Here is a 13092-nt window from a genome sequence, read left to right as displayed (position 1 = left end):
CAGCAGCCCCAGTCCCGGGGCCTGGGGCATCAGTAGCACGAAGGTCCCATCTATGGGTTCATACACATCCAGTGTCTTTGACTGTAAGGAAGGGAATCTCAATTGGATCAAGACATTTCAGTAGGTAAGTCTGCACAGAACACCCATTTCATGAAGGGACAGCAAAGGCTGCTTCGTACTCAGAAACAGAAATTCTCAGGTTCCCTGCCCTTGAATGATCCAAGAGAAAAAGCATTTCTCTCCCAAGGAACAGTCCAAGTTAGAGGCTGTGAAAGGAAGAAAACAACAACAACAAAAACCCAGTTTCTGGTTCTGTGGAAGCTGGTAGAAGCCAGACCTGGAGGCCTGCACAAGCCACAGTGGTCTAGAGTTTGCGAAGGAGAGTTCTGCAGGCCCATCCCTGAGCACGTGACAGGGGTGACAGCTAAAGCTCCGTCCAGGGGACATCACGGAAGAGGGGGCAGAAAGAGCTTGATGATGGAGGAGAGCAGTGAGGTGCTGGCATGGCTGTTCCGCTCAAGAGCTCGGCACAGCTAAGGTTACCCACAAAAGCACTAGCCGAAAAGATCCAGAAACATTCCATGAGGCCACAAGAACTGGACACAGCGGTATACAAAAGAGAAAAAAGAGGACACAAAGGCATGAAGGTGAGAAGGGGGACAAGTTGGGGAGGGTCTGGGGGTAACAAAGGAGTTGGGGTGATAGAATTATATTACAAAAGTATATATAATATATATATCATACATATGTACCACATACATACATAAACACAACACACACACACACACACACACACACACACACACACACACATATATATATATATATATATATATATATATATATATATATATATATATATATACACTCAAAGAAAGCAGAGGCCATCTGTACAGACAGTGAAGCTACACTGAGAAAAAGATGGTTCTAGAAAGCAACTGGTCAGTCTTTCTTCTGCTTTTAGAGACCTGGTTGTCAAAAACTTTAGCCCAATGCTATTTATCAGCAGGATAAACCTTAGTCTGAAGCCTCGCTTACAAAACAGCGCAAAGTGGATCTGGGTGCAGGAAGAACTGTCTTAGACATTTGCATCCACAGGCAGCACTGAGGACTGAGGACCCAGGAACAAAATGTTTCCTCAACAGGGGACATGCCAGGGTCCGTCCTGAAGTGTGAAAATGGAGGGCAGAGGCTGAGCAGAGGCTCTCTTTCTCTGACTGCAGACACGAGGTGAGCTGCTCCAAACCCTGCTGCCTTGATTTCCCCACCATGGTGGACTATTCCTGGAACTGCAAGCTAGAATGGACCCTTTCTTCCCTAGTTGCTCTTGTCACAGTATTCAGCAGAGCAACAGAGAAAGGGCTAAGCCAGCCGCCTGGTCTGACTTCCCTGTCCCTTCTGTAGTATGCCTGGGTCTTGAGCTATGCTTGGTCTTAGAGACTGGTTACTTCCAGTATCTCCCCTGTGACAGTAGAGACATCATCATATTCATTCCAGATTCCCAGTGCTGAGAAAAAGACATGGTGCACAGCAGGTACTCCATACATGTATCTAGATGTGTGCATGCACAGACACATGCATATGGTGTAACGCTGTAAACTGATGACGTATGGATTTTCTCCTTTGTCCTATTATATGCAGATATATAATACACATAGAATATATGTACATAGACACTACTCACATGGATGGGTGAGGACCCCTCACATGTTATCTAGAGCTTCCCCAGGCCTTGTGGCACTGCGGTATCACCCCCGTTTTACAGACTCCCTGACACTGAGTCACCCACACCGGGCTCCTTAGTGTACAGAAGAGGAAACTGGGATTCGGCCTGGTAAAGTGACTTATCCAAAGCTGGCTGGTCAAAGCTAGGTAAGCTGTGTACTTGTCTCACTCCAAGTTCAAGGCTCTTTCAGGATAGCAAACAACTCCAAGTTCTTGTAAGAAAAAAAAAAAAGGAAAGACAGACCATGAACTCAGAATAATGCTGAAGTTTTTGCTGTGATCATAGTCGGCAGGCGTTGATAATGATGTGAGAATATATTATTAACTAGCAGCCCTCACTACTGTGCCCTAGACATTAGTAAGAGCGATAGACACTTCCCTCCAAGGGACAAAGCAGGATATAGTCATGGTGGAAGCTGTGGCAGAAGGAGCCAGCAATGTCTGAGCTCCAGTCTTAGCTTTGCTACTTCCTAGCTATGTGATCAGTTAGCCACTGTGTGCCCAGACTCCCTGTATACACACAGAGATGGAGAAGCACCTTCAGGGGTTAGCGCAACAATGTAAGAAGCGAGCTAGCATCTGTGAAACCTCTAACACATTAACTGTGATTGCCATGACTTCCACTCAGATCGCTCAGGGTGAGACAAGTGGGGAAATCTTGGAAGTGAAGGTGTTCACTGGAGGAGGGGGTGACATGTGGCATGGAGCCTGCAGGTCGGGAGGTGGGGTCAGAGGTTACTATGATAGGCAACAGGAAGCCAACAGAGCTCTAGCAGAGAAGCAAAAGCATAGGCTTACTAAAGACATTAGATTGTACAATGAGTGGCAAGGGTGGGCTGGCCGGGGGCTCTTTGGGGTGAAGGTAAAGAGAGATGAGGCCTTAGGGTACAGATTTGGCTGAGCTGTTCAGCCTCTCTTCTCCCAGGAATGAGGAACCTAGGGTCTCTAACTAGGGGAAGATCATTCAGAATCTTCTCATGGGGAAAAAAATGCTATCCTGCCGTCAGAGGGGGTAACTCATATTGGCCTGCACAACATGGGCACAATTTGCCATGCAGCCCACAGTGGGGCTCAGGACACCAACACTGCTGCACTCTGCAGCGTGGTCTGCCCCAGCAGGCCTCCAGAGAACACTCCAGCTCTGCTATTTCTTAATGGGGTCTGTCCTCACCGTGTCTAATACAACATGGTGAGACAGGGCCTTCCCCGGACAACCAGACACACGCGAAATTCGCCTTAGCCACAGAGCCTGATGTGGGGATCATATTGTGGGTCAATGAGTCATGTGACTGCCCCATCACTGTCCTCCTGATGAGCAGGACAAATCCAAGAAAAGTCTCCACCCTCTAGCCCATTGGGTGGGGCCAGAGGCTCCACCTTTATTCTCCAGATTCTTATTTTTTTAATTTATTTATTATACAATATTCTGTCTGTGTGTATGTCTGCAGACCAGAAGAGGGCACCAGACCTCATTACAGATGGTTGTAAGCCACCATGTGGTTGCTGGGAATTGAACTCAGGACCTTTGGAAGAGCAGGCAATGCTCTTAACCACTGAGCCATCTCTCCAGCCCTATTCTCCAGATTCTTTTGCTACTGATCTTTAGTCGGCTAACAACACTGTTGGCCAAGTTCACAGCTGGAATAAAAATGGTGGCTTTTCCACCCTCTTTCCCATTTCAAGTCAAGAAACATTCAATTTATTTTCAAGAAAGGAGAAGGAGCAAAGACGTTGGTTTTTGAACGTTTGCCGCCACGTGACCAGCATTCCTAGAAGTAATAAGGGCTTCCATTGAAATAGTAACAGTGGCCACCACTGGGGTGAGTTCAGCAGTTTCCTGTCTATGCTAAGTGCTGTATTTGTTCCCTGTGGCCGGCCTCTGTAACAAGCGGTGAGATGAACCCCTTTTCAAAGGTGAGGACTCTGAGCCCAAAGAGGCCAATGATCTCATGATTGCGGAGGTAGGGAGGTGGCAGAGTTGCATGCAGAGATAGGATGCTTTGGTGGGCAGTAACAGTGACAGACGCGGAAGCATAGCAATGTACTGGGAGAATATCAGCACTTGTAGACTTGACTAGTGGAGAAAGAGATAGATTAGGGGGAGGGGAGGTAGAGAGGGAAAGCCCAGAACACCCACGACCAGGTATCATTACAGGGGAGTTTGGCTCAGGAATTGCCAAAGGGGTAAGCTGAGCTCCCTTGTTGGTATCTTTTCTGTTCAATAGTGTGTTCAGGGCCCTTACCCACAGTCCTATGGTAGGCAGACTGGTCAAGGACAATGGTCTCCAAATAAAGGAGCTCTGAGAAACAGAAACGAATGCTGGGGATTGGGGAAATGGCCAACTTGGGGAGGATCCATTTTACTGACTGTTTCTGAACCTTGCTCAGGTTCTGGAACCTTCTTGTGGCTCATGAAAAAAAGCTGAGAAATAAAGGATGATTATTCGTTAGCAATCCCTTTCATTTTTGTTGACCTCTGAACTGCTGGTGATCAGGAGCAGGAGCATGTGTCTCCCAATGACAGCTGTAGGCTGTTGGGACTCCTACCGCTGCAGGTGGGTACATACCTACCAGCAGGAGAGAGGGAGACGCCACACACCAAGTAGACCGGGCAACCCAGAAAGAGCGAGTGGAGCTCCGTAAAATATGCCCCGTTTCTGGCATGTATACTAGATATCGTGAAATATTTTTATTATCCACTCAAAAATAGATTTCTTTTGAATTGCATTTCAATGACTTTTTGAAGCTGAGCTTGTAACTCATGTGTGATGTTAATTCACGCCCGCAGGTGAAGGCAGTTGTACTTGTCACCTTAAGAACCCAATCCCACAGTTTGGGCCATTGAGTGGCTTTTATCTACCCATTTCCGGTTATCTGCCATAAAGCAAATCATAATTGCTACAAGGAAGACCATAATAATTAAATGACGACCTGACACACTACATTAGGATTTGGACAGCTTTATGACTGGCTGGCTGTAGCCGAGAGAGGAGGTGGCTCAGGGTCAGGGGAGTATGTCTGCCAAGGGACCTTTTCCACCAAACAGCGACCCTTGGTCCTGAGTGAGTGCCCCTTGGTCCTGAGTGAGCGCCCCTTGGTCCTGAGTGAGCGCCCCTTGGTCCTGAGTGAGCACTTTTTGGAGAAGAAATCAAGCTGGTTTTCCTCCACCATGCAAGAGCCTGCCTGCTACCCCAAGAAAGCCTCCTAGAAAGGGGACAACACACACACAGAAGAGGGTCACGAGCAGGAATAGTCCCAATATTTGCTACCTGAAAACTCACTCTGTTTAGAGCTACTTTATCTGCTAGATCTTAAATGTCCCCAAGGGCCCATGTGTTTCCTTTGTGGCATAGCAATATTAGAAGGCTGTGGATCCTTTTAGAGGCAGGGCCTTGTGGGAGGTTGTGGATCATGGGAGAGTACTGTTTGAAGGGACAGTGTAGGGCAAGATGCTCCTCTCTCTCTTTTGAGTCCTGGCCGTGAGGTGAGCAGCTTTGTTCCAACACACACACTCCCCACCTCCATCATCCTAAACCTCAAAAGCAATGGGGCCAACTGGCCACGAATGCAGTCTTTAAAATGCCAGGAAGAACCGTCTCTGCTGATAGGTTCTCTCAGGTACTGAGCGCAGTAACGGAAAGCTGACAACAGCAGGTTACCCTCTACTTTCCCGGCTGTTGTCGGTGCCCTCTTTCTCCCCTGCCCCGTCTCCCTCCAGGAACCTCTCCTTCCTGCCCCACCAGAAGCACCGGGTAAACAGCCCTCAACAATAAGCACACTGTCTCCGTCTCCAATAAGCAACCTCTTTGTTCTGAAACCTCTGCTTGGCTCTGCACTATAACATCGGGGCTATCACAGCCTCTTCTGCATTTCCTATCTGCCCAGTCCACATTGTGGAGCTTTGAAAAAGCATAAATCAGGCCCTGCCACTCTTTTTTTTTAAAAAAAAATGTTCATTCATTCATCCATTGAGAGAGAGAGAGAGAGAGAGAGAGAGAGAGAGAGAGAGAGAGAGAGAGAGAGAATGTCAGAGAGCAATGCTTGGCTGCCTCCTTCTACCATGTAGGACCTAGGGATTGAGTTAGATCATCAGTCTCTACAGCGAGCACCTTTACCCACAGTCATTTTGATTTCCTCCTACCATTAAAAAAAATGAAAATAAAAAATATTTTAAAAACACACACACACACACACTGAATGGAAAGCGATTGTCACGCCACACCCCCTCAGTATTTGGCAGTAGCCTGCCTCTGATTGGGCTGCAGCTGCTCTTTCACCTGCTCCACTTCTGCCCATGAACGCTTCCTGCTGTTATCCACCCTGCCCAACTCTCTGTTGTATGAGAGGCTGCTTGTTTGTTCCCGGCTGCTCGGACCCAAAATAATCACTCAGAAACTATTCCATTTGAATCACTGCTTGGCCAATACCATAAGCATAATTTTAGCTAGCTCTTAGATCTTAATTTAACCCATTTCTATTAATCTGTGTATTGCCACATGGCTGTGGTTTACCAGCAAAGATTCGGCATGTCTGTCTCTGGCAAGACTACATGGCTTCTCTCTAACTCCGCCTCCTCTTTCCCAGCATTCAGTTTAGTTTTTCCCACCTAGTTCTTCTCTACCTTATCACAGGCCCCAAACAACAGCTTCTTTACCAACCAATGATATTCACAGCATACAGAAAGGAATCCCACATTCATTTTCTCTCCTCTCTCTCTCATCTTAGTTGATCCAGTGCTCAGGAACATGTCCTGTCCCAAAAGCCTCTTAACCCCCAAGTAGAGGAAGAATGCCCCCTGGCTGGCTGCACAGCGTTCTGCATGCACCTCAACGAGAGCAGAAGTGGGACAGTATGTGCACAAGCACAAGCAAGCCACACGTATACACGCTGTGACACAATGCCTGCCCACTTGCCTATTCTACGCCTTTGGCCTCTGCAACCAGGCCTTTCACACACAACATTGAATCCCCACAGACAAGCACAGGCTCTATCCCACAGTGAGAGCTCAGAACACACTAAATAATAGAGACGCAACCTCAGTCTCCAGTAACCGAATGTACACATACATCGTTATACAGATATATACATTTGGTATTTGCATATTTTAGTGATACAGCCATTGATTTGATATTCTGCCTAAATCTCTACCAGCTGTGTGCAACCCATGGCCCAAACACGGCTGTACACAAATCACAAACCTGGGATTTTATGGGGATTATTTTATGGGAATGTCTGTGGTTTTTTGTTTGTAACGTGATTGCTCTGTCCTGGAAGGTAAACTCTGTAGATGACAATATCACTCTGCCAGGTCAAAGGCCTACTCACTCACGAAGCTTTTCATGTTGCAGGGGAAATGTACAGTTCTACAAGCCACAGTGTATACACGACGAGAATGTGAGAGAATTCCCACAGTCATCAAAATGGGATTTGGGTTTTGACCTTTTAGCACTGAACACGGTACTTCCCTTCATTTCTGTGGTCAGACAGATCCTTCCTCACCTTTATCCTGCAGATTTGCCAAACAGGCACCCAGGACTGTCCCTCAGAGAGACACATATGTGCCCTTAACTTCTTGAAGGTATGAGTTGGCCATCCAGAGTAAAACACCATGTGGGGCAGGTACGGTGTTCTGCATCTTACTGAAGTCTCTGCTGCAGAATGGCAGCCTCCCATGTGCCTCCCTCAAGACTTGGGCGCGAGCCCTTCCTGCCCACCTAAGCCCATCCTCCATGGGTATATCTCTCATGGCATGGGCCCTTTGCCATGATGGCGTTCAACTCTGTAACTTTTAGCTAACAATCCAGCAATCCCAAACCAGTGTCTTAAGATTCTCTTGCCATCCGGGAAGATGACTTTTTTATGATCCGTCTTCTTCAGACTCGCCACCACACTTCCCCCTCCCTGGGATTGCTTTCAACAGGCAAACTTTGATGATCTGAAGGCCCCAGGGGATGTGCTGGAATTTAAGTTAAGTGAGATTTCAGGTAATTGGAAAAGTTTATAACGTGAACCGCAGTAGCTGGGGGGTATGTGAAATTCCCTGACAGTCTTGGTTAACTGAAGTGGTGAATAACGAGCTGTACCTGCATCTCTGTTTCAACCCTTCTCTCCTTCCCACTCTTCTTCCCTCCCACCATCTCACTTCCACTCCTGCCCTGCCTCCTGCTCCCTTTGGGTCTGTAGAACGCCAGGGAAGGAGACTGCCTATCCTTCTGCTGGCCACAGTGAGCCAGGACATTCCTCTCCCTCTGCTGAAGACAGCACATTTTTGTCAAACTCACTGCTTCCCCAGAGTGACGCTGCTGTCACCAGCGTGAGGATAATCCGACCTTGCCTGGGGCCAAGACACCGCCAGCCAGTGGGGTGTGCGGCTCCAGTTCGTTACAGAGATCAAATGTTCAGGAGACAGCACTGCAATCACCCGGCTTCTGCAGAGGTTGTTCCGTTCCCATCTATGTTGCTGAGCGAGTGGGCTCCTAGGGTACACTGGATGGGGCAGCGTGCACACAGACGCTCCTGTATCTATTTACATACTATATTATGTAACAGTCACACAGAGGGGATTTTTCTGGCACTCCCCACATGGGAGGACAATTCAATTCAGCTCTTCAGGGTTGAGCAGCAGAATCTGTGGCACATGTTAGTCAGGCTGACTTCAAAAGCTGGTAAACGGCAGCTGCTCAGCCTCCCCTGGAATGGGAAAGAAACGATAAAAAGACCCAGAGCCAGGAGCAGTGCTGCAAGTCTGTGAAGCCGGCGCTCGGGAAGCTGAGAGGAACAGGATTTGGAGTAAGAGGCCAACTTGGGTCAAACAGAAAGACTCTACGTTTCCAGACAGGTCTGGGTTGCTCAGTGGTAGAGTTTATGCCTAGCAAATGAATAAAAACAAACAAAAATGCAACCATCCTTACAAAGGCCCTAACACTTCTGCTGGCAGGACTAATGTTCCCTTTGGAAAAATATCAGCTTCTAAGTTCTCAGACCTTCTTCCAACGCAGCAAGCCAGAGGGGACCCAGGCTGTGTTACAGAGGAAGTTTACTTCCTCAGACAGCTGAAACATGGCCCCTTCAGGACTCTCTCTGCCTCCTAGGCAGCTGCTGACAAAGGGAATCCAGAATGAGCTAACAGGAAGGCATCTGCCAAGGCTGCCGAGTTGTACTGGGGGTCTGGGGAACACCATGTGGGTTTCATGGCCATCACTCATCCAGAAAACACAAGGAGCTGTTCCCTGACCCGGTACTTGGGGGTTATCCCCCCTCCTGCACATAAAACATAGACAGGGTCTTCAGCACTCTGGAGCCTTAATGTATAACACAGCTCCTTGCACCCCCCCCCCCATTGATCAAAATCTCCATCCCAAAGCGGATGAACTGTCATTTCCTCTACAGAGGAAAAAAAAAAAAGTCTTCAAGGGATTTGCTCTTAAGGAACCCAGAACACCAGCAAAGCATTATAGTTTGTCCCTGGCAACAGTGAGATTTGAATGCAGGCCAGCCCGGTGGCTCTCGGGCCACAGCACCCTATCTCACTCATAGGAGGGTAGCAAGGACTCCATTAAACAGTTCGCCTAAAATGAAATGTTGAAACTCTAACGCTACCAGCCATTTCCTTTGATTGTACTGGGGCTCCAGCTGCCTACAACCACGTGCTAAACAGGCAAAGGGCACTTGAGCACCTGAGTCACAGCCACGACTCCCAATAGTACACATCCTGTCGTCACAGTCATCAAGAAAATTGTGTCCGAACCACCGCAAAGAAGAAAAGTCTCCCTCCTAGGTTTGAGAGCAGACTCCATCTTTCTGCATCTCCTGCGGAGCTGAACAGTCTCATGAGTGGACCAGAGTGCTGGAGATAGAGCCTGCGTGGGAACAGTCTCTGCCCCCATGCTCTCCTCCTGGCGCCAGGTGCATATCCTCTAAAGCAAGGAGGTGCTCCATCCCAGTCAGCCCCACACGCGGGCATCCGCAGCCTGGAGATCCTTCAAATCAACCATGCAAATCCTTACCGCTTTAATTACCCAAGTAAGTAGAGCTCTTGCCACCATCTGCCAGGATTCCAACCAATCGTGATCATTACAGTCGTTTTCTCTGGATGAGAACCTCATAGACATCCCTAAAGGACCACTTGGGCCCTGAATTTCCGCCTGCAGGATGAAGGTGTCCCCAGCCGCAGCCTGAGGCGGGGAGCTGTTTGCTCGCCCGCTCCGCGCCCTGTGCATCTCTCCCGGAGCATTGCTAATTTGCTCTCCTGCTTCATCTTCGCCCTGCTTCTTTTCTTTCCGCCATCTCCAGGCATGACTGATGAGGGAGAAATTCTCCTCAACAAGAGCTGTCAGTTCAGAACCAGCCCACAGTAACAAGTCAGGTGGAGACTCAGTCTGGGATGCGGGGAAGGGAGTCAAACCGCCGGCGTTTTCGGGGGGACAAGCTGAAGTGGAAAGACGAGTCATGGAGGATTCTTCGCCCGCCCAGATCTATTTCTCTGGCTGTCGACCGCACATGGGTTGGTTATGTTAACAGAAAGTCTCTGTGGGTGGCCTGAGATCATGACTTTTCCGGAAGATGAAAAATCTCCATTGACCACAGACCACCCGTGGAACTCAATCCAACACTGGGTACAGGTTTTGTTTTCTTCCAGTCTGATTGTCCCCCACCACCATCACTTTGGTCACTGCCATTCATCAAAACAGCATTTAAATGTCACTAAGGTGCGCTGTTTTAGCCTGCAAGTGTTGTCTGAAGGTCTGACACTTAACAGAAGCGTTCCCGCACTCAGAAGGCACTGAGGCAGGAAACGTCAGGTTCACATATTTCCCCACCTGTAAAGAAATTCAGCATTGTCTGGAGCAGCACAAACAGAAATATCAGATGGATGGCTGATTCGATGACCAGACTAGCCGTTTCTAAAGGAGATGAGATGCAGACAGGGGAGATGTGGACACAGCCGTGGTAAATGGGTTTGGGGGTCAGAGGTCACCATGTGGGCGCTGGGAACTGAACTCCAGTCCTCAGGAAGAGTGGTAAGTGCTCTTAATAGCTGAGCCACTCTCAGGAATGCTGAGAATCATCAGTACTGGTCTCTGTCCGCACTGCGGCAAGGTACAAAGACTAAATTTCAGGTACAAAGACTAAATTTCAAACGGGTGCCTGTCCTGGAATTGTTTCAGCCATAGCAGATGGGGGCTCATGGGGCCCTCACAAGGAGGACCTATGAAGCAGACCCTGTGATCAGCCCATAAATGTACAAAGTAGCAGACAGCAAGATGGAAGCCTCTTCTCTTTCCGAAATTTATTTCACGCTTTAAAGAAATTTTTATTTGTTTGTTTGTTATAAAATTATTTGATGTGCAAAAGTGCTTGGCCTACTTGCATGTCTGTACACTTTGTGTGCCTGGAGCTCATGGAAGCCAGAAAGTGCACTGGACCCCTAGAACCGGAGTTAGAGACAGCTGTGAGCCATCACATATGTCCTGGGAATTAAACCCAGATCCTCTTAAAAAGCAAGAGCCATCTTTCCAGCTCCCTCTTCTAGAATTTTCCAAGAAAAAGTTTAAAATTGGGATGAGCAAGCATCTAGAATTTGCTCTCCTGCAAACACCACCGTGCAATCGTCATACTGGGATCTCAGATGCCCTTTCACACACAGGTAAGAACTGGCATCAGGATGTTCCACAGAACCTAGGTGTTCACACTTACAGAGTGATCCATGGAAGGCAGAAGCCAATGCCCTGCTCCCTACACCCCAAAAATATCATACCAACTACTCTCACCTCACTGCCCTGGAAACCTGATTCAGAGCTCCTGATGTCAAACCTCTGACCTCTCTGACAGTGGGAAACAACGCAATTTCTAAAACATACACTTAAGGTTTAACAAAGGTATGGTTTATCAGTAGCTTGGAATCCTGCCCTTCCACTGTGCGTGATAGTGACCAGGAACAATAAGTACCATGGAATGATTTAAGAGTTACCACTGGGGAGGAAGTGAGTAATAAAATACCATATGGTGACAAATTCAGAACAACGGTGACCTCAGGGAGGTGTGGAGAAGAGGGACAAGTTGAGTAAGGGCATAGAACCTGTTGGAGAGCTTGGAATGTTCTGGATTTTGTATCTACGCAAGGCAGCTGAAATACAGTCCAAGAATGGAGTCCGTGAGAATTCTGAGTGCTTGTGGGAAAACACGAAGAAAACAAGACAAGAGTCCTGAGACCTCAGCTTCTTCGAAACACAGAACTGTTCATGGAAAGTGTTTCCATGCTCCTTCCAGACGTAGCAGATAGGAGAGATTTTACAGCTGTTGTTATTCATATGCCTTACAGAAAAACAAAAAGCATGACTTGTCTTTGTGATTATCCACTTTATTCAGGTGACCCTTCTCAACTGTCCGATGCTCTGAATAATGCTGTTGCATGAGACTTTAGTCTGCCTCCTTTTTAGGCCTGGCTCTCCCAGGTTCACGCTGGTAAACACAAGGCCAAATGGCTGCATCCACATGTAAAACCTTCATTGATTGTTCCACATACAATGTGTGCTTTCACTGCCTGCACGTTAGTCTCTATAGGGACAAAGATAAAACAGCATATATTACAGGTTCACTCTGGAGAAACAACAACATGAGAAATGGGAGATTGTGCTTCTATGTCAACAGCAGTGAGGCCTGGGTAAATTATAGATTCCTCTCCTTAAACACATCCATATTTTGAGAATTTGAAGTGTACAGAGAATTTATATTACTCAATATTAAAGTTAAAACCCATCATTACCTAAGATATGTATCATGCCTATATAATAGCTTTAGTCATTTACTTTTCTTCCCAAATCCTTCCTCATTCAAAAATCTAGGCCACCATGGCCAAGCCTTCTATGTTGCCTGAGGACACTCTACATGGCCAGGGAGAAGCAAGTCCAGGGTGGGGAAGTAAACCCTGAGTATTATTAGGTCATCTGGTATCCCTGCTTCCAGCTGTACCAGGAGAGGCGTTTTGATGCCCCCTTTAGGATACAGTCACAACTACAGGGCTGCTGACCCCATTGGTGCTGCTGCAAGCCTATGTGGCATCCAGGAAGGAACCCCGGGTCAAACCCCAACGTGAGGGCCCACAATTTTGAATCTGTTCCATCTTGATACTCCAAAGTCTTGCTTTTTAACTCAATATTTGGGGCATAGGCCTAAGTGAGATGGGAACCAACATGAGAAAAGATATTTTCCCGAGGTCTGAAAGCAAGGGTAAGAGATACCTGAGCACACGCCTTCTAGCACAAACCCCTGGTTTTGCGGGAAAACGTGTGATTTGAAATTAACATAAAGTTCTCTGCTCCTAGATGTTGCTGATTAACCACAAATAAGGGCTCTGAATTTTTAGAT

At 47.6% G+C, this 13092-nt stretch overlaps 1 protein-coding gene across 5 annotated transcripts in view; it reads right to left on the bottom strand.

Moving 5' to 3' along the window:
• The window catches only part of Ccdc149 (coiled-coil domain containing 149), a 91707-nt gene that overhangs the window by 63751 nt on the left and 14864 nt on the right, over positions 1–13092 (bottom strand). Inside the window, exon 1 of one of the 5 annotated variants that reach the window (XM_075943550.1) lies at positions 9732–10046. The exons of 3 other annotated variants lie outside the window; for them this stretch is intronic. In XM_075943550.1, coding sequence (XP_075799665.1) covers positions 9732–9944 — 213 coding nt within the window. In that variant the 5' untranslated portion in view covers positions 9945–10046. Of the gene's footprint in view, positions 1–8054; positions 8221–9731; positions 10047–13092 lie in introns of those variants that run through there. One more of the 5 variants, XM_075943555.1, reaches the window with a different exon arrangement.

This window comes from Microtus pennsylvanicus, chromosome 12 (genome assembly GCF_037038515.1).
Source record: "Microtus pennsylvanicus isolate mMicPen1 chromosome 12, mMicPen1.hap1, whole genome shotgun sequence".
Classification (NCBI taxonomy): domain Eukaryota; kingdom Metazoa; phylum Chordata; class Mammalia; order Rodentia; family Cricetidae; genus Microtus; species Microtus pennsylvanicus.
Note: the sequence above shows the minus strand (reverse complement) of the source record. Positions and strands in the feature narration are given on the sequence as shown.